Source organism: Pagrus pagrus (assembly GCF_965226575.1).
Source record: "Pagrus pagrus genome assembly, chromosome: 4".
Lineage (NCBI taxonomy): Eukaryota > Metazoa > Chordata > Actinopteri > Spariformes > Sparidae > Pagrus > Pagrus pagrus.
The window spans coordinates 11,056,465-11,083,318 of record NC_140188.1 but is presented as its reverse complement, the minus strand read 5'-3'; the positions used below and the strand labels follow the sequence as shown (position 1 = coordinate 11,083,318).

At 41.8% G+C, this 26,854-nt stretch overlaps 1 protein-coding gene across 3 annotated transcripts in view; it reads left to right on the top strand.

Moving 5' to 3' along the window:
- igsf9ba (immunoglobulin superfamily, member 9Ba) overlaps positions 1-26,854 on the top strand; it is a 71,963-nt gene that overhangs the window by 14,848 nt on the left and 30,261 nt on the right. For all 3 annotated transcript variants that reach the window (XM_084350264.1, XM_084350263.1, XM_084350265.1), the window contains exons 2-5: positions 3,320-3,517; positions 10,870-11,016; positions 18,758-18,909; positions 25,374-25,491. In XM_084350264.1, coding sequence (XP_084206390.1) covers positions 3,320-3,517; positions 10,870-11,016; positions 18,758-18,909; positions 25,374-25,491 — 615 coding nt within the window. The remainder of the gene's footprint in view (positions 1-3,319; positions 3,518-10,869; positions 11,017-18,757; positions 18,910-25,373; positions 25,492-26,854) is intronic.

The following is a 26,854-nucleotide window of genomic DNA, read 5'->3' as shown; positions in this document are numbered from 1 at the left end:
AGCCAAAAAGGTCAGATAATGTAGTCTTAAATATGTATATTAAATTGTATATTTTAAAACAAGATTGTTGAAGATGTCACCTTGGATTCAGGAGTTTATAACAGTGATTTCTCACTCTTTTCTGACATGTTATGGACCAAATGATTAATCAGCAGATTAATCAACAATAAATAACTGACTAACTCACTGTGCCACCGCCTGTTTAACCTCTGCCAAGAAATGAGGAATTACCCCTCCTGTATTTTGCTTTTGTACATGAAGTGCCTGCCGTATAGATGATTTATCTGACGGGTGACTGAATTGTTACCCTTCAGGAATTCATGATCATGGCAGTAAATCCACTATATGCCGAGGGAGGATATATAAAACATATTGGTCTTCTGGATTTATTAGCTGTCTGATTTATGCAGATCTGACTCGACAGATTTCCACCTGTGCAACTTCGGTGACATTTACAGTGCCAAAGCAATCATCTCTTAACTGTATCGATCCCTTTATCGCTACAGTTCTGTCTATTTGGAAGATCTTAAGCATGGACCCTTGTTTAACATTTATGTCTTGTTGAGAGCATAAATATTTTCCCTGAATAAGCCCCCATAAACCCTACTGGGTCACTGTGTCTCCATTAAGGAAATGAAAAAGGCACAGGCGATGACCAAGCCTATGCTGATTGTCCCCTCATGAGGATCCCATAAAGGAATCGGAGAATTATGAGCCCTCCAATATATTATCTCAAGTCTTTAAAGTCTTTTCTCTAAGACGTGCGCCCAACGCCACCGCGATCCAAAAATAAAAGCCAGCCTGAAACCCGAGCCTCGAAAAACTTCTGCAACCTGAACCGTCTGCAGAGAAAACAATGGATTTCAGCAGCATTCAGCAGCAGGTTTTGAGCCTGTGCTTCATGTCAAGTGACTCTACTTACTCAAACCAAACAATGTGTCCAGTGTGTTTCATTATGGATGGGAGCCTGCTCTCTGTTTTCTTCTGAAAGCCATACAGCACAAGTGCCGGACCCATAAGCAAAGACAGAAGACACTCGATGTCTCTGTCATCCAACACATCTGGTCAGGTACGCGTGTGTTTCTACAACAGTTGGTCCTGGACTCGCCTTCTCCCAGACTGCTGAGGGCTGAGATGCATCAGAGTATATTTGAGTGATTTTTCATTAATGTTACTTTACTTGGGCTACAGATTTTCAATACTTTTTCTACCACTGAGGCTGACTGATGCTAGATTTTTGAGGCTATTATTTTTAATAAACGATTATTAAATGATTATTAAGATTTTAGGGCTACACTATTCAGCATTTTCCTATAATCGGCATCAGTAACTTTTTTTGTCAGATTGCTGATAAAACAAATGACTAACCAGACAAACTATGTACAGAACAGCATCAGAATTGAGCTTCTGATCAAGGTTTTTGATCACCAGAGTAAGCAAACTATTGTTTTTTATAAACTTGAAACAAAAGCCCAGTGAGAATTTTCCTTCATCACGAGTACGGATATTGACACATTATTTCTTGGATCGTACTATGTAGTGCTTTTCCTAAAATGTTGAATGTTCAAACTGAGTGGACTTTTCAAAAGAGCATTTAACAAGAAAATTCAAAGCATATGGCTAAACACAAACCCCTGCACGGGGCGTTAAAAGGGGTTATTATAGTCTTTTTTAAAGGTGTTATAAATGAGGCGGCAATGGAGCATGTTCAGGTGTGAATTTCAAGCTTGTTGCAAGCCTGAAAGGATTAGTTTAGCAGATTTCTGATTTTGTTGTGCTCATAACTGGATGGGACAGGTTTCCTCAGAATCGCATTTAAAGGTCGTGGTGTGTACAGGTTGCAGGGCAGAGCATCATGTCTGCAAAAAGCTCTCTGAAACAATCTTCTCCCGTGTCGTTCAGACTCGGCTGAATGCATTTTGACGCGCTACGCCGTTCCTGATCAAACACGACTCCCCCTCAGTTTCATTTTAATGAAAAATGCTGCTTTATTACCGACATGATTTAGATTAATCAAATCAAATTAGCGCTTGTAGTTTTGTTCTTTCTTTGATGTACAGCCTCTTTGGCTTATAGTTGTCAATCAGCTCCACTGCTTGTAATGTTCAGGGCCTGTTTGTCGGGTATTAACCCTGTTTTAGGTCAGCGCTCAGACTCGTGCAGCTTTTTGCATTCTCGTGCTGGTCATGTGCGGTTCATTGAGTCATGCACATGCGTTTGATTTGTAGCAAGGCGTAGCTGTTTCTCCCTTCTTAACAAAAGAGGCACATTAGCAAAAGCAGATTCCAGGACTGAGGCTCGTAACTGGCAGACCACATCTCCACTTTTAAAAAGTGTAATTTGATTAAATCTGCTCTGTTTCAGTCCAGAATCTGTGCCGGCTGAAACGAATAAAGTGGATTAACTCTGTCACAGGATGATGCAGATTAAACTGGTAAACACAATCACTAAGTGATGCATATGGGCCTGTAGGGGTGGAGGTTTATTTTTCTGACAGAAGAACGGGGTGAAAATATTTGGGTTTTAATTCCAGAGTGCAGAGCTGAAAAGGCACCGTGTTGGCAGTGGCGCCGGTGGGACACGGAGCGGAGATAGTAACACTCGCGCTGCTTGAGCCCCAAAGTCCTGACGTTATTTGTTCTTCTTGTAAAAATCAGCCCTGCTAATGCAAATGATACTGCTAATGAAAGCGTTAAGTTATGCAGCTGGTGTTTCTCCAGAGTGATACGTCAGCATGTCTCTTGATCCCTGAAGCGATTTCCCCCCAGGGCGAGGGCGGGTAGTCACGCTCGCTCTGACGGTGGAGATACAGCCGGTTCAATGAAAGCGGGGGTGGCAGCTGGAGAAAATCCATTCCCAGAGTGAGCGTTCTGCAGAGGCAGGTATGCCGACCTTTCAGTCATCTGATAGGTCAACGCTCGGCAGCGTGCCTGGACATTCGTGGCTGAACGCCAGGCCTGGTGGTGCTCATAGTAAAGCTTATCTGAGCAGCAGCCAGCGATGATCAATGGAACCCCTTGGCAGCTCGTTTATAGTACAGTATGGCACAACCACAAAACACTTCACCAGCAGATGCAGGTGACAGATGACGATAGGCTCTTCTGTGGAGAGATGAGGAACGAGAGAGGGTCTACCCATGTACAGTCATCTATATGTAGGCCATCATGTGTTTAGTCGATTACTCTTAACTGCCAACCGATTATTGTTTGTTAATCAGTCTTGGATGACTGAGATTTTTCTGCTTCGTCTGCAGGAAAAGGAAAAGGAAAAGGAAAACACCCCTCTTTGGTAGTAAAAGTCTCCTCCTTCTTCCTCTCAGGTGCCCACGGAGTGAGAGAGGAGCCCCGGTTTGTGACGGCGCGCGCCGGAGAGAGCGTGATCCTGGGGTGTGACGTGTCCCCTCCCCTGGACGGCCAGCAGCCTCCCTATGTGGTGGAGTGGTTCAAGTTTGGAGTGCCTATTCCCTTCTTCATCAACTTCCGCTTCTACCCTCCTCATGTGGATCCAGAGTACACAGGTAAGATGTCTGTAGATGTGGTGAAGATGAAGATACAGCAAAGTAATCCAGCTCCGACAGAATACAGAGACATTATTTTATCCGCAACAGATTGAGAGTTTGCCACTTTTGACTGAATGAGCATTTGCATCTTGGCACGAATCAGGATCAAGAGCTTTTCAGTTGCCAAGTACAGTAAATCCACCGGACTTTGTTTCGATGACACTGCTGCAGATACAAAGTTGACAACAGACTTTCACTGTACATGATGATAAACAGTGACCATGTCATGAAGGACGTCATCTTATCAGAACAACAGCGGGGCTAATACACAGAAAATCCACATACTTTAAGGCTACACTCTAAACTAGGGCGACCATGTTTTTAAACCCCCAAACCACGACTCTTAGACAAGCACTAAGGATGGGACGATAAAAGTTTTCATCGAGGATCGGGATAAAAACACTCACAATAAGTTGATCGTGGTGAAATTTCATTATCAGGATAATCATGAATATGGAGAAAAAGTTGTCGGACTATATTGATTTTCTGATTTACTTTGCCAGAGCCTGTCACCATGGCTGAAGGCATGTCTTGCACATTGTATCCAGCACAAAAACAAATTAAACTGGATATATGTAAATACTACTGATTCCAAACTAATAAACCACAGGGAGATTATCGGGATGATATCACAAATCGCAGTTCTGTTGGACAGGATGATCGTTACATTACTGAGCGTGCACCATAGGCATTTTCATCTGAATGGGTGACAATTATTTTTGCACTTAGCACACTTCCGAGTGCAGCGCTCAACACCACGGACGCCATGAACGCGGCATTTCCGTTGCCAGGTACACACAAAGGAGTAAGAAGCTCTTTAGAAAAGATTGACTTTCTCTTCAGCATGACAGCTAACCGTTAGTGCTCTGACAGGTTGTGTCAGAGAGAGCCGCAAGCGTCATCGCCCATGACTCATCGGCTAGCAACAGCCTTGACGACACAGTGATTGATTGACCACATGCAGACATATCACTGTTGAATTCAGACTCATGGTGCATCGTTTCGTTATATATTGGTGAGGTAATGAGTGGGACAGAACATGATAAACGTCTGTTTAAGCACTGAAAACAAGCAAAATGTCATCAGGAAACCTTTTTATTTCTTTTTTATTATTATTATTATTATTATTATTATTATTTAAGGAATACACCCAGTGTAACATTTCAGGAAGAAAACTTACAGAGAGGCAAAAAAACAAAAGGATTCTTGTTGTGCTCTTAACATCCTTAAAGCTGCAGCAACTTTTTTGGGTAAATACGCTAATGCGCTTTAAAATTGCAAAATGTACGGGATATATGAAGCTACAGTCAGCAGCTGGTTAGCTCAGTGTGGGATTAAGACGAGAAACAAAGAGACACAGCTAGCTGCCCACCTGCACCTCTAAAGCTCACTAATTAACACGTTATTACTCGCTTGTTTAATCCGTGTTAATTAGTGAGCTTAAGAGGTGCTGGTAGGTGGATTCTGTTACGTTTGACTAGAGCCAAGCTAGCTGTTTTCCAGTCTTTATGCTAAGCTAAACTGTTTACAGGCTGTAGCTTCATATTTATGATACGGACGTATTATCTTAATCTTACCACAAAAAAGTGCGTTTCACAGAACGTCGGACTATTCCTTTAAAGTATAGGCAACATTACAGAGTTTATCATTTTTAATTAGCATTTGCATCGTGTAACCTGACCAGTAGTTCCCCTTTCAGTGAGTCTCGAAAAGCTTAAATCACTCTGTAAACATTTCTGTTATTATACAGGATATAGATTTCCCTGTCGCCGACCTAATTATGAGCCTCTGGCTGGGACCAGAGCCATACTGCTTCGTACACGTACCTCCCAATCCTATTTCATTGAGAAGATTGACCTGCAATTTCAGCCTGATCCACGTCATTTCCTTCATTCCCTCAGAATGGTACTTCAGCTGTTGAGGCTTTAGGTCTAACACATGGCACAGTACACTGAAGCCTTTAAGTCTTAAGAGAGAGACTTGGCTGTCTTCTGCAAACCGTTCTAGTTCCTTGAACTGCACTTCTTTCCGTTCTAACGTGGCGTTCGGGGCTGCGTAGGGGCATCTGCTGCCTGTGTGTGCATATAGGGAAATAACTGTGTCTCAGCGATTTATGACTGCATTGTACATACATTCTTTCCTACACACTCTGGTGACAATGCAGCACAGAGCATGGACAGTATACAGTCAGTACAGTGTATTAAAAAACCCTACATGCTGTACATGTAAGATGGGGGGGTCACAAGAAAAGTCATCTGATAATAGAGCATGAAAATCCATAACCAACAAATGAGTGGTCCTTATTTATTAAACCTGCATTAACTGATTGTTAAAACACCCAAAACATGTTTATATTATTCAGCCCACCCTCGTGATTTAAATCAGGTGGACAAACATCATAACCGTCTTGTAAACAGGATTTATTGCAGGTTGTATAAGACTGCTTTCAGCTAGATGTACCCAGTAAACTTAAAACTTTGCGTATCATTTCCTCTTACCTTACCCGAGAGCTCCGCGGTTAAAGATTAGCTGTCAACTATTACACTAATCTTTTAGTCGGTTTGAGTAATTTTTTAGCAATAAAAATTCTCTGATTTCAGCTTTTTAATTGTGACTATTTTCGTGTGTCTTTACTCCTCTGTGACAGTAACTGAATGTCTTGGGGTTGTGGACAGAACAAGACGTCACTTTGGGCTTTGGCAAACATTGATCAACATTTTCTGACATTTTATAGACCAAACATGAATCGATTAATTGAGAAAATCAACAGTTAAAATAATCTACTTTGATTTAACTCGATAATATTTGCTCTCTTTTAGCTCTGTTTTTGGTCTCCACCACCTCCTGACTCTTTAGCTGCTAAATGCTCCACTATGTTCACCGGCTAGTCGCTGACTTTGTTTCTCTGCTAGGTTAGGTGCTGGACCAGGTAGCTTACAGTGAGTGTTTTTAGCTTTTTCACTGAAACAGCTGCTGGTTGACTGAACCAAAACATCCGTAAAACCAAAACAATAAACAAGTGGGTGGGGTAAGGGTTACCCGTTTTCCCGTGGTATTGAAAGGTTTTGTATATAAGTTAGAAATTCCAGCAACATGACAACATTACGGTGAAGTAAAAGAGCACGAACACAAATATCTGTTTTTCTTTACCTTCATCACAACATCGTACATCAGTGAAATCTCCCTCTCCTGGCTTAGACGATCTGTTAGCCGCTGCCTTCACACAGACTTCTTGCAGCTGGAAATTGTCTCTTCTGATCATACTTCTGTGACAAGATGGCGAGCTGTCAGAACGGGGTCAGAATTATCCCTTCCTGTTCCCACCTCTTTACCGAGTACAAACCCCCGCCTGACCTGGTAATGTGCTGTGAAATAAAGGCAGAGCACGGCTTGTCGAGAAGCTGGAGGACTCATCTCCCTCGTGAGGACAGATTTTTCTTTTTTTCTAGTAATAGAAATAAAGTGAAAATGGTGTAAATAATACTGAATTCATTGAAATTCCTCCCTGTGGGCTTTTCAAGCAGGGTCATCACTGCAAAGAGGACTAATGGCAGTGACTCACCGTCTGGGGAATCCTCTTTTTTTTGTTTTACAGTGGCGACTGTAGCCGGAGCGTTTCATGGTTTACTGTAACCTCCTGACGAGCAGCAGGGTATGAACAGAACAGCAGCGAGCTCTGGTAGCCATGTGGCGTCAAGTCCACCGTTGAGGAATTACCAGCGAACAGATGCAACATGAATATGGGCAGTGTCATTACATAGATTAAAGTTTGTTCCGGGGGGATTGCATGTTCATGCAGTTTGGGGTCGTGCAGCCTCAGAGCTCATTTGGGCCGTCTCCATGAATTGTTATCTCTCAATATGAATAAAAAGTTGGTGAAAAGACTAAATGTGATATTATTCCATCACACAGCTGCTACCAAAAACAGATTATCCATGAATACTTTACTTACAATATGGACTAATCCAACATTTTTTTTCACCAAGCACAGAAGAGCAGATTGCAGATTTCGGTGACAGTAAATCCATCTGAGGGTCATTTTGTCCGGATCAGTGAGCATTACCATTGTTCAGTTTCCAGTCTTGCTAATTGTTCAGAGACCAACAGTATATTAATTTTAATCTGTGAGTCAAGATTCCCAAAATAGAAGATTTTTTTTTTCTCCCGCTTTGCAACTCTGTATTTCCCCCCGCCTTCAGTTAGAAGTTGTACATATCTCCTTGCAAATCTACACTGGATCATTTAGCCAGTTTGTCCTGCAGCTGTATTGAAATTACAGCATTTAAAAACATCTATTTCTGTGCCCAGTGACACAATCAATAATTCAGATGTGCAGCTTGTGAAATTTTAAGTGTCAGATCATAACGCTTTGGGACAAGCTACTGGAAGCCCGAGCATCGCTCTTAGCAACAACTTCAGCTGGAGCACGCACATGAATAATATGTATGTAAAATTATAAAGTATTTTTCTCTCAGGAGTTTTTCCTACACTTCAGGCTACAGGATATTGATGTGAAAGTTTTTTTTTTTACTATTAAAGGAACAAGGGAGTTAATGAGTATGTGAACATACAGAATAAAATATTAATAGGGCTTTTTATGCCTCTGCGCTTGCCGTAGCTGAGGTGGGAGGCTTTCGGGTCGTCCGTACGTCCTATTCTTGTGAACATTTTCTTCAAATTTGGTTCAAAAGTCTGCACGGACTCAAGGATGTCCCATTATTAATTAATTAAAAATAGGAGGATTGACTCAAGCGTTCACCCACAATGCAACCAAAGGCCGAATACTTTGAGGCAACCTAACTGCCGCTCTTTAGGACTTGAAGTCGTCTTTCCGCGTGCCTCGCCGTGTCTGTCACTCTGTCTTCTTTAGCGTTTCCTCTTCTATCTGACAGAGCTCGTGATGTGATCTGAACGAGGTGTTAGCTCGTCTGTTTTCACAGTAGACAGAACCCTGTACTGTGCAAGTGGTGTATGCCCCGGGGGTCGGTCCTGACGTGGATACAGTGCTGTTAACTCTGTTTACAGCAGCACCCTCTCACTCTTTGACAAATGGGAGCTGAGGTTGATCCCTACCCTTCACGCCACCACTCGCCCCACTCAGCACTTCAATGCCCCGGCAAAAAATAGACCTGACTTTTTAAAGACAAGCTACCTTTTTTACTGCAAGACTGCAGTCCCCACTCCTCTCTCTTCCTCTTTGCCGTATTGATTTTCTGTTAGCAAAAAAAACCTGTCAGTTTTCTACCCCAACTGTGGCAGCGATCCCCTCCCTATCTATTGCATTTTATATACAGTGGAGCAATTCAGCCCCGCCCTCAACGTCAATATATTTGCCTGACAGTCATCCTGAAGTAACAGGAAACAGTGCTTACAGTACATCTACACATCAAAGTTTGTAAAAATGCTCCGTCTGAGAAACAGTCGTCAGACAGAGCAGAAGCGAATGTTTTAGTCTGTTGGGCTGTCAGACGCAGCCATGTGAGCAGCGGGGCTGCGGGCTTGAAGACAGACAGCTTAGCAGCTGAAGATTTCACCATGCCTGGTTTCCTGAACTCCTCTCATCCCTTGTGATTTCCTCCTTTTAGAATTCCAATTTATCCTCCGCCTTGAAGAAAAGAGGAAGTGGGGATGGAGAAGTTGAATAAGAAATAGATGATTTTCTATGAGGTGGAAGGCTGGTCTTTTTTCCACAGAGACACCGAATACTTTATTTTAATCCATCTGAAGGTCTGGCTCCTAGGTACTTTTATGCCTAAATCCCAATCCTGGGAGGTAACTGGTTCGCTTTCAAGACAGAGTTTTGAGTTAAATATTGTGATGTTTAATCGGTTAAAGGAAAAGTTTTAACATTTTTTGCTTTCTCGCTGAAAGTTAGATGAGGACAGAGCTTCCACGTCTGTCTGTCAGATGTGAAGCCAGCCTACACCTCGGAGATGGTTAGCTTAGCTTAATGTTAGCTGAACATAAAGACAGGAAGTTGTGGTAAACCTGGCTCTGTCCAAATCAACACTACATTTACGCATCTTAAAAACGGCGGTTGCAAACAAGTGGGACATTAAACGTCATCACACCCAACACGGAGAAACATCTGATCACTTTTCTGTCTTTACAGGCCGACTTTAGTTGCAAACTATTCTTACATCTATAGTCAAGTGTGCTTAATGGTGGTGATGTTGAAGTCGTGCAACCACGATGTAGTTCGTTTATAGCCATAAGCTTTTACCATTGGCGATTCCATTTACACTTCAAAAATCATGAAAGTGGTGTTCATGTTGAAGATTATCTTGCTGAGCAAACATCTAAACGAGCATAATCCCACAGGATTTTAAAATATAGACCTATTTTGAGGACTGGCTGCTTTCAGAGTTAAATGAGAAGATCGATATCACTCTCATGTCCGTCCGTGAGATGTGAAGCTACATCGCGGATACAGTTAGCTCACCGTTAGCTTGTCATAAAGACTGAAAGCTCTGTCCAACTGTTACAAAATTAACAAACAAGCCATGTAACACAGTTACATATCTGCTTTCTTGGTGAGATGTGAAGCTACATCCCGGAGACAGTTAGCCCTAACATTAGCATAGATTCTTCTGAATCTACAAACTGAATTATTTTGCTAACGATCATTTCAGTTTGGGTATCTAGAGTCGGCACGCTCTTTATATCGGTGTGTGTTTCCTCCAACAGTCCAAAGACTTGGACGTCAGCCTGATTGAAGGCTCTAAATTGCCTGTAGGTATGACTGTACAGTAAGTATTAGGGATTGTCTGTCTCTGTTAACTCTGTGAGAGACTGGCAACCTGTCCAGGGTGTTTTCCTGCCTTCCATCCAGAGCTTGGAAAGGCTCCAGACTGCCGCACTCCCTGAATAGGAAGTAGCAAGTGAAAAAAAGGGAACAGGCTGGTGCTTATTTTAATAACTAGTGGTTCAAAGTGCGAGCTTACGGAGCCCTTTGCGGAGAAAAGGAAAATGGGAGAAGCAAAGATTCGTATAATGTTGCACTTTAATCCTAATAACATACAACACTCGCTGGAAGAATGTGTTTTATTTGTCTTTTTAATCTCTTTAAAGACAAACAGAAGCACTATTTTTAATCTAGTGCCTGATGAAAAATGTTACACCATGACTCTGCAAAAGGAAATCTGTTTGATGCTGCAAGAAGAAAAAGGTTGAAGTAAAACACTTAACCCTCGACTGCTACGATGCAGTAGATCTCTGCGGTGACCAAAGCTGCCAGTCGTGGAAAAAGCAGAAAAAGACAAATGCACGGTGGTAAATTCTGTTGTTTTTTTCGTCCCCTCTGTCTGCAGGTAGAGCCTCTCTTCATGGGAAGGCCTCCCTACAGATTGACCCCGTGCGCTCCGAGGACCAGGGCTGGTACGAGTGCAGGGTCCTGATGCTGGAGCAGCAGTACGACACCTTCCACAACGGCAGCTGGGTGCACCTCACAGTCAATGGTGAGTCACCCGCCCTCAGTGCCTGTTCTCTTCATGTTGGTGCTTTAAAATTAGAAAAAAAAAATACATATAAAGGGAAATTTTTAAGACAAAATCTTTATAAACTGGGGGTCTTAGTCTAATGTGCATCTGTCATGGGGGTCCTGAACATGAAAAAGTTTGGGAACCACTGGATTAATCGATTAATTGGCCATTTTTAGACATATTTGAAGACCCTACTGGGACACTTTGCAAACACGTTAAATTACACTCCCCTGTGCTGAACAAAGTTAGTTAAAGGGTGGATTTAAACGTGCATCCTGATTGATTGTGGTGTACAAACTCTTCCTGTACTCGCTGGGCTTTTTACTATCGTGACACACACCCCGATTCACTCCTTATTTCTTTGGATGAGCACAGTGTCCTTTATTCTTCTTGTGCTAAAAGACATAAAGAAACATTTAAGAAACTAATCCTACGTTTCGGACCTACAAACAGCCCTTCAGCCACACTGTACCCAGAAGTAAAGTGTCGGCTCTCTGGTCCAGTTAGTAACTGTTTATAAGAGGGCTGCACCATCGATAAAAATATTACCAAAATTGCAATACAGCCAAGTGCAGAAGTTGTAATTTTTTTTACATAAAGGTAAAACAGCATTATAATGAAGTACTACAGTGCTGCAGAGAAGCCCTGGCCAACAAATCTTGTTCTCAGTGTTTTGGCACAGATCCCAACAGTGTCATGATTTTAATAGTTTTTCACAAAAAATGATCGTCCCCACTAATCGAGAATCACAGTGCAATCATATATCTGTCAAAATCATTGTTTTTTCACCATATCCCGATCACGCAGCCCTAGTTTATAATCCTCTATGTTTTCAATCTGATAGAGTGGTAGTTAGACAGTCAGACGTTGTTTTAGATCGTTCCTGCAGCTCCTTTTCAAAAAGGCCTGGGGTAAGAAGGGATGAGAGGCTGGTTAGGAGAGAATTGATTGTGTCCTGTTTAAGGCGGTTCCGGCAGGGATCGTCTGCGATAGTCTGAGAGCTATCAAACTGATGACCAGGCGGAAAAAAAATCTGCACCTTTGCATTTCCCAGGAATGCCCCAGTGGCTCAGAGAATCCTATGTGAAGTGTGTCTTCACATTGTTGCAGCGCACCCGAGACTACAGAGACAATGAAGCCTTTGTGTTTTAATGTGGTTTTCTGTTTCATGTGAGCAATGCTTTTTAGACAGATATTATATTAAGCTGCTTCAAATGTTTGGCAGCAGTTGATCGTGAAGCGCTGGTTGCAGACGCATGATGCAGCAAAGATGCAGCAAAGTAAATGCAGGGGATCCTTGTGCTCTCTGCATTAAGGTAGCTTTTCATGTTAAGGTGAATGTGAGTGCGTGAGTCTTTCCTTAACAGGCGTTTGAAAAGAAAGGTCCGAGCCAAAAGGGATGATTTTCTCGTATTAAAGCTTCACAGGTCGCTTCAAGGCTACGGATGCTACTTTTTTTGTTCTACGGTGGGCACATATTTCACACTCAGTATTCAGACAGTCAGATAAAATGCTGGGCAGCAAATTTAGAGAACTATGTAGTAAATAGTGGCTCGTTTAGCACACGGTCTGCTGCTGGTTTGTCAGCAGGATTACACAAAAACTACTGAACGGATTTCCAGAAAACTTGGACGGAGGATGTGTCTCGGCCCAGATTTGACCCCGTTACCTTTTGGTGCAGATCTGGATGAAAGGACGGATCTCCCTTAATTTAAGATTGCAAGATATGGTGTTTTTTGTGTAGTATGTGCTGGAAATCTAATTGCATTCTTGCATTTCTCAGCTTTCATATAACCGGTTGACATGAGTGTGCGACTTGTGCCCATGAAAATGAAACGTTCAAGCCAAAAGTGGTGATTTTCTCGTGTTAAAGCTTCACAGGTCTCCGACTTCAGAGAGCTGTAATCCTCTGTGTTGTTAGAGAGAGAGACTTTGCGAGCAAAGTCCTGTCAAGCTCATTCACATGTATATTTTTGGCGCTTATGAGTGCCGCGCGAATCTCATGCATATTTGATTCGATCATGCATACGCTTTACAATGGATGCGATTCTCGTGTTTGAATAATGACTACAACGCGCCGTATGCGAAACACTGTGTAAAGAGCCATTTATAAAGTCCATCGCACGGCATAATCACCGTGGAATGAGAAATGCTGATCGGTATAAATGCTTATTATCAATGCACAACATAATGTTTTCTTTGCTGCGCGCTGGCGTGTTCGTTTTCGCCACACACTGCCAATTACCTTCCCTGCGCCGTGTTCTGCGTGGAGCGCCTTACATCAACACTGACATGAGAGCGTCTCATTGTGTGTGTTTGTATGCGGCTAAATGAGATCTCTGTCTGCCGCTTGAAGTCTGTGGTTGAAGAGTGAATAGGTCGTAACTCTGCTGTCACCTGCACGCTCCTCGTGAAAAACGTCTGTGGGCGTGCATGTGTGTGTGTGTGCATCAGTGTTTTGTTGTGTAGGCATACTGCATCTGTGTAGCTTGCCTCATCAGTATTCACTCTTAACTTCAACGGCTCCCTCCCTCCCTCTTCTGCCCTCCACTCCTGTCAGGCCTTTCAACAGAAACCGAGCTCTTTGGGCTGTAGCAGGACTAATAATATCCCTGAATGTCATGTGTATTTGGCATATTAAGCGACGGCATTTTACACGACCTCATGCATGTAATGTGTCGAGCGATAATGATGCAGTAAGCCGCTGTTTGTTGCTCGGGGTGGACGTGTTTAACTCGAACAAATATTTGTTTTTTCTTTGCATTCAAAGACAGATATTCATGGGAAATATAAAAAGCAGCAGTTGTTGCGGCGTCTAGATCTCCAAAGAGGGAATTCATATGAAGACTTTATGCTACTGTCGTCCTCTAAATGGGTGTCTGTGAGGGAAGCAGGTGCCATTTTCGTCTGGCCTCCGCACAGACACTATAAGGGCACCCATTTCCTTTGGCTGTTGGTATTTGCATACACTCCTCCTTTCAGTTCCTGTTTGCTGGCCTTAACTTCCTGCCAAGCGGACAGGGAATTCGTGCCCACTCAGTGGCAGGTGTCAGATGGCAAGGCCTTGTGCCCGAAAAAGACACTAAGGCCACTCTCTCTTTCTCTGCCCTCCCTCCTCCTCATCCTCTCCTCTCTCGTCTCGTCTCCACTGTCCTCCCCTTCTCTTCACTCTTCAAGCCTCAGCAAGCTTTTCAGAGATCGAAAATACGCCTTCGCACCAGCATTTTGACATGATTTTGACTTAGCCATCGACACTGAAACATAAAAAAGACACAGACCCCGCCACTGTGCCACTGGGTTACTGATGGGCTGGCATTTAGGGCCCCATTTGGTTGACCCAATTGGGGCCCAAATGCCAGCTCGTTTGTCCACCAGCTCCATATATCCTCCATGTGTGTCTGCCCTTGTCAGTCACCATAACAGGCCCACTGTGGCTGCAAAGTGGAGCCCATGTGAGCGATCATCATCATCATCAGGCCCATGTGGGGGTGCAAATTTAGATAAAAGGTAGTAATTGCACACATGGGCCGAAATTTCAGCCCGTTAGGGACACATGTGTTGTCCACTAGGACAAATGAAAAACCTCTTCAATCTGAAGCCAGTGGGTTATTTTTTCCGAAAAGGAAGAAAACAAAGAGAACTCCCGCCAAGGAGATTATGTATTTGTATATATTGTTTTTTGTTTGTGAGCAGGATTACAGAAAAACTACTGAACAGATTCCCACCAAACTTGGATGGGGGATGGGTGTCGGCCCAGAATAGACCCCACTAACTTTTGGTGCAGATCTGGAAAAAAATATAGAGCATGGCTATCCAGTTTGACATTGGATTAGTCTTGGTTGAAGTAAAGGGGACTGTCGGGCCTTGGTGATGGTATGTGCCATACTTCTATTTATTTTATATCAACTCTGATTTTTTAAAAAGTAATATATTTGATTTGTCACTTGCTAATACGAAAGTACCAAAGAGCAAAACAAATATGGACGCCTCTCGTTATCTAAAGATGGTGGTTCAGTGTAATTAAAACCAAGTAGAGCTTAACTTTACCGTCGAGTGAAGATTGGCATACTTGAACATTCGTTGTCGGTGTTGTTAGATGGCAATTGATCAACGTCCAATGTGAAGTCCCCCGTTTGTGTCAGCAAGAATTCATGACTCCATGATTGCCTGATGTGACACAGTGACCGTCTCAAATCACAACCATTTCTTGTAGTTTGAAGAGGGAGGTAGGATGTGAGTGTGTCGGAGAGGAAGCGAGATATAAAATATTATAATCCAGATCCAGAGGCACTCAAAGTCTCCTCGAGTGCCTCTTTCTTCTCTGTAACAGTTTACACTGAAACACACGTTTGAGGCTCATGATGTGAAATCAATGAAAAATGTGTAGTCTATGTTGCCGTACTCTCCGAGGGGCAGAGACAAGAAAAGTAAGACCAGGCGAGGGAATTAAACGATACGGACGCACTCTCGAGTTAGTGAGCAAATAAGAGGCGATCTAAGCCTTCAAAGAACAGACCGAACCCCGCGTCTGAGCATCCAGGCCATCTGCCGATGCGCTGTGTGGTCTACAAAGATGAACAGTGGGAGTGCTGGATCTTCAAGCATCTTTTAATGTATATAATTGATGAAGAGCTGCAGCAAGTAGGACGAAAATATGAGGCTCAGCTCACTTTTTTTGTAGAGCAACTCCCAGGTTTCCCAGCCTGATGACACCTCCTGCGTGACGAGCCGTACCTGATGGCGTGAAACAACTCCCAGGTTGACCAACGCACCTGCTGTTGTCACCGCCATGTGTGCCACCTATTTCCTGTCAGTTGATGCTTAATCCCTCGAGGGAAACCTGAATTAGGATTAGAATTTATGTCTTAACTTTTACATTAGCGGATTCAGATCCTTTAGTTAAGTGAAAGTACCAAAACTGCAATTTACACAAAAATACAAAATTATTACCGGATAAATTTACTTACTAGAAAACTACTTTTTTCTGCAGCAGCAGAGCAGCATTTTACTGTTTGAGCTGCTTGAGCTGGAGCTAGTTTTAATGACTTTGTATATCATTTAGTCCAGTGGTTTCCAACCTGAGGCTCAGGCCCGTCCAAAGAGTATATAAGAGATATAGAGATTTAAGGATAAAGATAAAACATAATATTATTTACACATGTGAACATAGAAACACTTTAACTTCCTCTGAGAGGCAATTTGTGGTACAGCACAGAACATAAAGCCGAAAATTATATGTAGCAGCCATCATGAATGTCATCACAGTCCAGACAGACATTTAAAGTACAGTACATGTCAATAACTGCATGCTAGCAATCATCATAAAAATAAATAGATAATGAGTATGAAGCACATCCCGTATGTATCCTTGTATTTCCCATCCAGTGGTTCATATATTTTCCCAATATTCGATGGCTGCTACATCTTGTTTCATTAAGTTACTGCCGTGGGAATAGTGTTTCCCACACATATATTTTACTTGGGCGGTCCACCCAGGTATTATTGCCGACCCATTTTAGCATTTTATACTTCTGCCTATACTACTGCCGACGAAGAAAGCAGATGACATTGCTAATAGAGAGAAACAGGAAGTAACTCATTTTTCTGTTTGCCTGGTTGGTTTTGATCTCTATGTATCTACACCTCTGAGCAGGAGGGACGACCATGTCTGTCTTCTTGGTCAGCCTGGTCAGATACAGGTTGTCCACTATTCCTCCAAGATTCTCCCACAGTTCTTGAAATTTTCGATAACTTGTTCCTGTGAGGGATTTTTGGATATTTATACCAGCATACAATACGATAAGACAGGATACTCTCAATTAAAGGTTTGTAAAATATCTCATCCCACCTCAAAAATATATGAAAACAATTGTTATCAATGTTTAAAGAAGTATCTCAATTTGTCCTTGAATACACCACACGAGTGAATGAACTTAGATCCACCTTCCATCAATGCTCCTAATTGAATAATTAGTCAAATCAATTAAGATCAATTAATTGTATCTTAAGATAAAAGCACAAACTCATAGTGAAGCTACTGCCAGAGGTTTCCCCTGATAACTAAAGTGATGTGTCACGATCCGTTTAATGCAGCAGCTGACCCGTCAGCTACACGAGCAGGAGATACATAAACCAGTCATGCATTTTATTAGAGTCTCCATTAATCTACAGTATCAGATAATGTAATGAGTGTTAGGGAGTGAGAGGGCAGTATGGACAGGCAGATGTCTAAATGTGCTAATTGGGCGATTTGTTTACTCCATGCCAGGTGCTTGTGTGCAGTCTGAAGCATGGCAGCACTCCCAGCGGCGAGCAGTGACCCACTTGTATAGCGGCGCCTTTTTTCTCTTTAACTAAACACAGTGGCACTATTTATAATCAAAATATTATGTTGAAACACTGGAAGCAGCTGGCTGAGGAAACTACAGTTTATTGGCCTGCAGTAGGTGGTGAAGAGCTCCCCTGTGGCTGTTAGTGCAGCTCGGAAACATCAGGTGGAAGAGCAGTGATGCCACTAAGTGGTTTATTTAGGCTTGCTGGTGTTGAGCTCTCTCAGAAACTGTGTTATCTGAACAACTTCTGTGCAAGAGCAGTCTTCATCCTTTCCTGTGTTCTGGGAATGGGCTTTAATTGTGGACTAATAGAGTTGAGTACTGCCGGTCAGCCTTGCTGTTGATTTGTCCCACTGGCCAACAGCGGTACTACAACAGTTTTACATCCTGATTGATCTTGAAGGCATCGACAATCCACTTTCGTTCAGATCATATAGATCACAGTATTTAATGTCATCTTACTGTTTGTATTATTAAATGTAATTGTAATTATTTAATGTGGCTCTTGCTTGGGTGATGTATTCTGAATAATGTGAGTCATAGCTAGAATGATCTTTAATGCACAACCTAATCGTCAGAATAAATGTTAGCCCAGTACGTTTCTTTGTTGCAACTTTATGTCTTTTTATTTTGAATTTTTCCATTTCTGTCTCATCACAGCGCTGTGTTTATGCTCTGGTTCAGTTTATGCACAAAAACCACTTGGTTATGGTTAGGAAAGCATCATGGTTTGGCTTAAAGTACCTGTTTTGGTCGCCAAAAGATAGATGGAGATGGTTTTGGTAGGACAAGTATCCTCAAAAATACCAGCCTTGTTGGCTGTAATAACTCCACCACCATTCTCGCCACCTCCTGAATGTGAAAGTCAGCTAATAAGCATATAATATGAGCATGATATGCCACATTTGGTACAAATGTTAACCTTGGATGTTATTGCAGGAACATTAACCGCTAACTGTGGCTGTTAATGCAATATTGTGTTTCAATGGTGGAAATGCAGAAATACTTTGGCAATTTCAACGCTGGCTAAAGTCTTTGAAAGAGTATTTTAAATTTGAGAAGAAAGATTGCAATTTAGATTTGTGGATTATGATTTGTTAGATAGATTGTGATATTATTTTTTGAACAGGTCTCCCCTACAAAAAATAATTAAAGTAAAGTAATTTTAAGTTGAAAGGACTTTTGTTAGAATATGCGATTATGACATTTCCATCCTCCAGAGAATCTAGCACAACATCTTTGTAAAGCTATAAACATATAGTCTACATGACTACATGTAGTCAAATGTAGTCTTAAAGACAATACAAGACATGACATTTAATGCAGTATAGTGATTACTGTTTATCTGAATGTTGTAATGATTCGTGTTCTCACTCTCTCCGCAGCCCCACCTTCATTTACAGCGACGCCGCCACAGTATGTGGAGGCGAAAGAAGGGGGAAGCACTTCGCTTAGCTGCTCTGCCCAGGGAAATCCAAAACCAATGATCAGCTGGCTGAGGGAGGGGGAGGAGCTCGCCACCAACGCAAAATACACGGTGAGAATGGTCACGAATAATGGGAGTAATTCTGATTTATGATCGTGTTCAAATATAGAAGCAGGGCTTGTGCACAGATGGTGTCATCCACTGAGTCCATCTGTACTGGAAGTATGTGGAGGACCGTGTCTCACTGAGGCTGATATCAGTTTGTTCTGTTGTTGTGCTGAAGAAACAAATCATATCTTCTGGTGATAAAACCTCAATCGACCTCTCAAATACATGATTCACTCTGTGAAATATGTGCCGCTGAGGCTTTACTTGATTATATGTCGCAGGCCACAACACAACAGTGAGTTTGGTAGAAACAGTCTAAAACACTTTGTTTTAAGGTAAAGATATTCAACATTAACTAGTTTCTTATAAGCATGAATATTATAGAGCACCTATTAATGCAATGCCTCCATGACAATATTGTACAACTACTAGGCCTCTAACTTCTCATCAATAACCTCTTAATTACTGCTTATTGAGCTGTTGTAATAAGAATTATGACCTTCATACGCTTGACTTCTTATGGTGTTGATATTGTCCAAAATAACTCTAGATTAAATCTTCTCAGACGACTCAGAATATGTTCCCCAGTCCAAAGTGAGGTTTTACTCGTAACTATTACACTAGTAGTTCACATGTTCTACTCTTAAGAAATATATAATATATTGTTTAACTATTACTTTGGTCAAAGTGAAAGTCACCCATCAAAAATACACATAAATGTAAATACATATATTCACATGTATGTTTATACTGTATACTGTGGGTCAAAATATTATTATCCTGGCTGATTATTGAATCTGACATTCAGCATTTTTCTGATTATCTGTATCAGTGTTTTTTTTTATCCGATTACCAATAAAATAAATGAATCTAGAAATAATACTTTGGCTCTGATGCAGCAATCTGCAAAGTAACTAGTCACTGAAGTTATCAAATAAATCGATCGACGGGAGTAATAGTACTCTATTTGCCTCCAAAATGTAGTGAAGTGAAAGTACTTGAGTAAATGTACTTAGTTACATTCCATCACTGCTCTTAGTTAACGGCCTGGTAGTTGTAGAATAAAGAGATCTCGTATATGTTGTTTGATTTTACTGGTATCAAACTTTTTTCAGGGATTATAATGCAGAAAAAGATGCTTGTAAACACGTATGAGGGATCATAGCAAATTTTACGAGTACATCGGCCAATTTGAGTTTTTTTACTCCCCAATATCAATACGGTCCATGGTCAGACTCTACTTTACAGTGATTGATAAAGAGCCAACATGCTACTTCTATACATGCTAAAAAGCAGCTAGCTAATGGTGATTAACTGATTAAGAAAGAGTCTGAGTTTAATACTGATGCCTCTTTATGACCAACATGAGCAAATGAGAGCATTCTTGGAGCCTGTAGCCGGGTCGGATTCAGACATACGCAAGTTGGATATCTGATTAAATTAAAACTTTTTTGTTTTATAGCTGCGTGATGAGGATTAATTATGAGTTCTCGCAGCCTGAGGGAAGAAGCTGCTCAGCAGTCTGGTGGGACGACACTAAGACAAAGTTCACTTTGTTTTTAGTTGACAACAAATTAATAGCTGTTGATTGATTAATGATGTCACTCAGTGATTGAAGCAGCAGGACTGTCAGTCAGGCTCTTCCTACTTCTCTGTAATGTCTTCAGTAAAAATTAACTCCACCTTGAATCACTTTTACAATTTTAAAAACAGCTCCTGGCAGCACACCTCACAATCCTCTTTGTTGTCTGTTGCTGCCTGATTTTTATTCCCGTGGCTAAACTGCCAAAAACAGACGGTCTGATGTCATGACAAGATTATTTCTGGCACGGCCTCAGTGTGGTTTTGACAGCAGAGAGATGTCTCCGCTATATAAACCGTCAACAATAAACATCAGGTTTGTGGTGTTTAGTCGCGCAGAATCAAAGACAGTTCGCACACTGCTCCATCGTGACTCACAAACACCAGCAGCTCCAGCAGACGACGATGCATCGCCGCCACATCATGTTGCATCTTGAGCGAAGGGGTCAAATGTCGCTTTTTTCTCAAGTGGAAAAACTCTTGCTCTCTTGCCCTCACTACACTATCACAAGTGCTCTCTCCACCTACGTGCGAAGCTGGAGAGGGCGCTCGAACGCAACATCTGTACTCCGGTGATTGTCAGGAGTCGTTCTCGCAGAAGTAGGAATTTGAAGTAGACGAGGGAGGTCAAGGTAAACAGAAAATTAAATCACAGGCAGCTCGTTACAAAAAGAAGTGCAGGATTGCTTTGAGCATAATAGGTAGCTCATTATGCTTAACAAGTGCAGGGTGCTTTCATACTGCTTGTAATTGTTTTGGGAACTTTTTGAAAGGTGGATGCTGCCTTCCTTTTTTCTGCACACCTCCACGTTCTCATATGTCACCGATATTGCAGTCTGTGTGATACAGGAAGTGACAGGAGCGCCTCTTCCTCTTCCTCTTTCATTTTCCTCTGCTTTTGCTCCACCGTCTCTGCCTCCAGTCGCCTCTTTTTAACACCATTCCCTCCGTAAATGATTAGACAACATTCTGATGTATTATTAATCCCGCTGCTCTGCATCAATATTACATGAGTCCTAATATGAATGTTACTCTGAAATGTAAAAACGCTAGTGAGAGCCCTTCTCTAGCTTCCATGTCGTACATGGAGAAATGTAAAAAAAACCAGCACATTTATCAGCTTTCTTTACCCATTTGGCTGTTTTGAGTGGGAAAGCTCCTTCTTGTGGTGAGAAGAGAGCTGAGCGAGCATGTGGGTATATTTGCTCACCCACATGCTCAGATCCATGGAGACATCATGGAGAAAGGCAGGAATGTGACGGACGGGGTTAGAAAGAAAGAGGAGTCCTCCTCCTCCTCCTCCTGCTCCTCTCTTTACTCTACTTTATTACTTTATTTATTTGCACAGGGACAAAAAAGAGGAACCATAAAACAAAGATACAGAACAAAACAGTCGTGCGAGCGAGGACAGAAACCTACGTGGGATTATAAGGGTCTTCCCCAACGTGCACTCAAATCACAAGCACAAAAAAGCGAGCAGGAAAACAACAGCAGCCTCCTGCTGTTTCCGAGCCCGACATCAGTCTCTCTGGATGTGCGAGTGAAGTGACAGAAATTGAGATTCTGCCTTCATCTCATGCCTCACCTTATCTCCTGCTTCTTCTTTTCTCCGTCCCCTTTTTTACCCTCATCTGCTGCAGACTTCCTCCTCCTCCTCCTCCTCCTCCTCCTCTCCACCTCCTCCTTTTCTTTAATCTTCTCCCCCTCACCTCGGATTGAGTACAGCTATGGCACAGAAAGTATTGGAATGGACCGGTGGCCATTACATATCATCAGATCCTGTTACTGTCTTGGAAGTCTGCTGCAATCACTACTGCTTGTACTGTAGAAGTGAAATGATTTGATTCAGCAGTGACTTGATTTAATTTCTATGGATTCAGTGCAACATGAAATCCCCCCCCCCCCTCAAAAGCAGCAGCCATGTATTCAGACAGAACATGAGGTGAATTTAAAAAGAGTGAATGTAAAAAAAATAGCATTATATGGGCGTCGCAACCTGGTGCAAAGACGCTTCCATTTGCGTTGAAACTGCTTCAATTAGAGCGAAAAAGCTGCACATATCCCGGCACTCAATGTGCTCACAGAGTCGGTGCATAGGTTGTTAGCTAGCTTACAGCTAACATCTGTACAGTCGTCACACGTTCATTTGCTAAAAATATGCTCTTTTAGCACAACACTTGATATCTGGATAATAGATATCTGGTCCAAGACTTGTTCTTCCATGTGACAGTTATTGTTTAGAGTCCAATTAGCAACTTGAGACTTTCAGATGACTTTTTGACTAAATGGTAATAAAGAAAAAATCTAATATGAAACTTAATCGTTGTCTGGCGATAGCCAATAGTGTTGTAGCTCAGCCTCTTTTCCTCTCCACATGGACTCTTTACCAAAGTCCGCTCAAACATGATCGGTCGATACTACTTGGACTACAAAACTGATCACAAATGAACTACGAATGGAAACCAAGAGCAACCAAAATCTGGTCCCATCCCTTCAGATTCTGCATTCAGTAGGTATCTGTTTATAGAGGTTGTTCATTTCCAGTGGCGCTTCATTGTAAGGTGAAATTGTGAGGTGAATTTCATAAAACACCCAGCAGTAATTAAACACATGATGTCTCAGGGAGAGGCTCTTATTTTTCAGGCGTGACATAACCCTCAAATGACAGCAGCTCAGTAAAAGTTACTGGTATGTGAAGGAGGCTGTACAGGAGCTGAAAACACGCCAACTCAGCTAGACAGCAGTCAGTGCAAGCATTTAATTAAAATAAAGACTTTTAACATCAGTTTTAATATCTTTCCTACTTTTTTAATCAGCACAAAGGGCTTCTCAAGCCGTAAAACCGAAGCTTCGCGACACGTCAGTGTTTAGTTTACACTCCTCGCTGTCGTCAGGAAACACATGACGTACGTTTCAGCAGTGATGCACAAAGTGTTACCTCGTGACAGACAATCCGAGCGATGATGATTCAGTTTGCCAACAGACTGACAGCTGATAAATGTTGATCTACTAGTCTCATCTCTGGGCGATAAAGCATTTGAAAGACAGATGAATAGGAATAATTCTGCAGGCGTAGCAGATTCCCCTCTCAGCTGCATGAATGGACAGACTACAGCTGTGTGTGACTTGAATGGACAGAGCCTCTCGCAACCTGTTGCATAATTTATGAGGGTGTTTCTATTAGGTTTGGTTAATGTGTTTCTTCACCACTTATTGGTTCTCATCAGTGGCTGCACACGGGGACGCGCAGCAACACAGAGTTAGACGTTTCCAAGGTTACCACATGCAGGAATCAGACCTGGAGTTAATTAAAGCATGACACATTCATGACTCTGAAGTGTTGGATGTGTCGACTTTAAGAGTGAGGGTGTTATATATCTTCGACCAGCGGTGGAATGTAAATAAGTACATTTACTGAGCTTAAGTGCAAATTTGAGGCACTTGTATTTGTACTTTTAACAATTAAGATTGTACACACAAAACAGAATCAGATTAAACTACCCAACAGTATATTCTTGGAAATGACAGTACATTTCTTAATTTAATGTTTAGTGGTCAACAGAATTGCAATATGTCGCTTCGGCCTTCTGTGATACTGTCAGCAGAATTTCTCACTGTTTTCCGAAATGGCAAAAGTGACATTGCGATATGAAAAAGTAAAGGAATTTTTCACCTGTCAACTTGAAAAGCTCAAGAGAGGCTGTGAACCTAATGTCACAGTAGGCAGAAGTCATAATAATTATAACCAGTGAGTGGCAGAGAGAGTACTCACTGGCAGATGTGTTAGTATTTAAGTTCTGCAACCTAAGCAGGATATCTAACAGTGCAGGGTCGATGCTGAAACGTTATGTTGTGCAGCACTGACATCAACTGATTATCACTGATTATTAATAATGAAAGTAGTCATTAGTTGCAGACCTATGAAATGTGATTAGTTTAAAAACACATTAATGCATCGCATCAGTGAAAATAATCTAATGGTGTAATAATTAATAGCATTCACTCACTCGCAGGGAACATTTTACTGCATTAAAGTACTTTTACTTTTGATGCTTTAAGTACATTTTGATAATAATTTGAATGTACTTTTATGAAGTAAAGGGATCTTACTTCCTGTATCACAACACCATCTGCATTTCTATTGGTTCCCTGTAAACCTCACTTATGTTCTGGTATTTTGACGCTACCAGGCATGAAATCTCCCAGGTAAATGAAGGTTGACTGGCGATCCAGTTGGGCTGGTAGCCTGGCTCCATTTCTATCTCTTTTCACGTCTAAATTATAGAATGAACTTGTGTTCTGAACTGAGTTGCTCCTCTGACAAAAAGCTATGTCGTTTTCTTTGCCTTTCTTAACCCCTAATCCAGAAAATTAGGGGGCGTTATCTGTTTTCATTTGAAGTAAAGGATGTGAGTTGAGGTTGTAACTAAAACAGTTTTCATCAGTGATTAGTCTGCTAATCGATTACCTGTTTCTAGCCCATAAAATGTGTGTTTTTTAATCTCCAACCAGCAGAAGCGACTAAAAAACAAGCAAATATTCATACATGAGAAACTTAAATGTAAGGAAGACAATTCTGGAGGAAGATAGTCGACTGTTGAGTCTCGTTGACAGCTCGTCAAATACCGATGCTTTGGGTTAGAAGTCAGGCCGACCTATAGTGTCAGTATTTGACAACCTGGGAGGGAGACTTTCAATTACTTTTCAATCACCATTGTTGCTGATTTTTAATTTTCTGTCAATCACTGTTCCTCTAATAGGAATATTTCCTCCACCGCTATCATTAACAACCTGAGACATGACTCTCAGCACTTGTGTTTTTCACATTATCAGAGTTTTATGTCAGTTGGATGTTAATGTGTTTTGTGTCTTGCATGTCACCACAGGCACATGATGGCAGTCTAACCATCCTTGGCATCACTAGAGATGACAGAGGGGCGTACACATGTCGAGCCTACAGTGACCAGGGAGAGGTGCTCCACACTACCCGTCTGCTGGTTCAAGGTACTGTATCCATGAATCCAGCACACCGAGTTTTAACGAGTTTATTAATAAGTGTTGTTGACAAATGTATTTGCTCCAGATTTGGAAATGAAAAAACATGTTTCTAATCCTTTTTCCTGCGGCCAAATATTGCATTTGCATCATTAAAGTAGTTCAGTTTCATTATTTATACTGAAGGGCATTTACTGTAGTAGCGTTTCAAAGCATGCAACTCTCTGGCGTGCTGATGTATGTAACGTAGCTTCTGAGTCTGTGTCAGTCAGTCAATAGCTCAGTCTGGGGCCTCCGTGTGTGCATGTGTGTGCGATCTTGTGCACAGCCATGTGTGTACAACAGGATCTGTCTGTGTGAACGTCACTGTCTGTCTCCGGTCCATTAACTAGGCTCTCTGCTAGACACAGATCAGATAGATGGCTGCGATGCCAGCCTCCAGTTCTCTCAGTCTCCTGATACTGCAGGGCTGAGGGGAGCTAACAGTGTGTATTTAACAAGAATCTGAGCATACTGCCTTTACAGTAGAGTTAGCGTGAGGTCTATTTTTAATGCCTGACTTCTGCTGCCGCAAACAGAGCAGAGGAATGACTCTCCTCTCTGTTTACAGTATAGTAAGTGTACGTGCGCACTCACTGCAAACACACATTAAAAAATCATTGTGTTGTAACCTAGTGAGCAGCGTAGCCACTGGTGCATGTGATGCAACTGCATTAAGTCTGCAGGCCTCCAGTGGACCCGCTAATACTACGATAACTGTTCTCTCAACCACAACACACTGCAGCAGAGGTCGTTCAGTTGTGGACTGACAACATGAAGCAAGAGCCCTGCAGTTAAAACTGATTCTTGTTTCATTGAAAAAAAAGGTTTAAAATCTTGCTTTAGCTGTTTATTTTTCTTGGTGTTTTGGACGCAAAACGAAAAGAGAGAAGCCCTGATGTTTTCTCTCTTTTCTTCTTATTCACATCATCTTAAAAATACGTCAGCAACCAACCTATCTGTCCTTTTCCAAATCTTTTAACGCTACTGCAGAAATAAAGAGGACGCGAACCTGGCTGACGGTGGTGGTGTGACTCTTCTTGATGTAACATTAGGTAACGGTTATACGTTAGCTAGCTAGTTAGGCAGCATTTTGGTAAAATTAGCTAACCTAAGATGTGACTATATACAGTGTGAGCCGTGAAGATTGGGCTAATCCACAAATGTCTTATTACTTTACAATGAACTTGTTTATGATGCAATCTTTAACACTAATTTAGTCATATTAATACATAATAGTGTTAATAAGCATCTTATAAGGACTTTTAATGGCCTTCCAAGAACTTTAATATAAAGACTTACCAATATTTATTATGTCATGTAACAGGGTTCC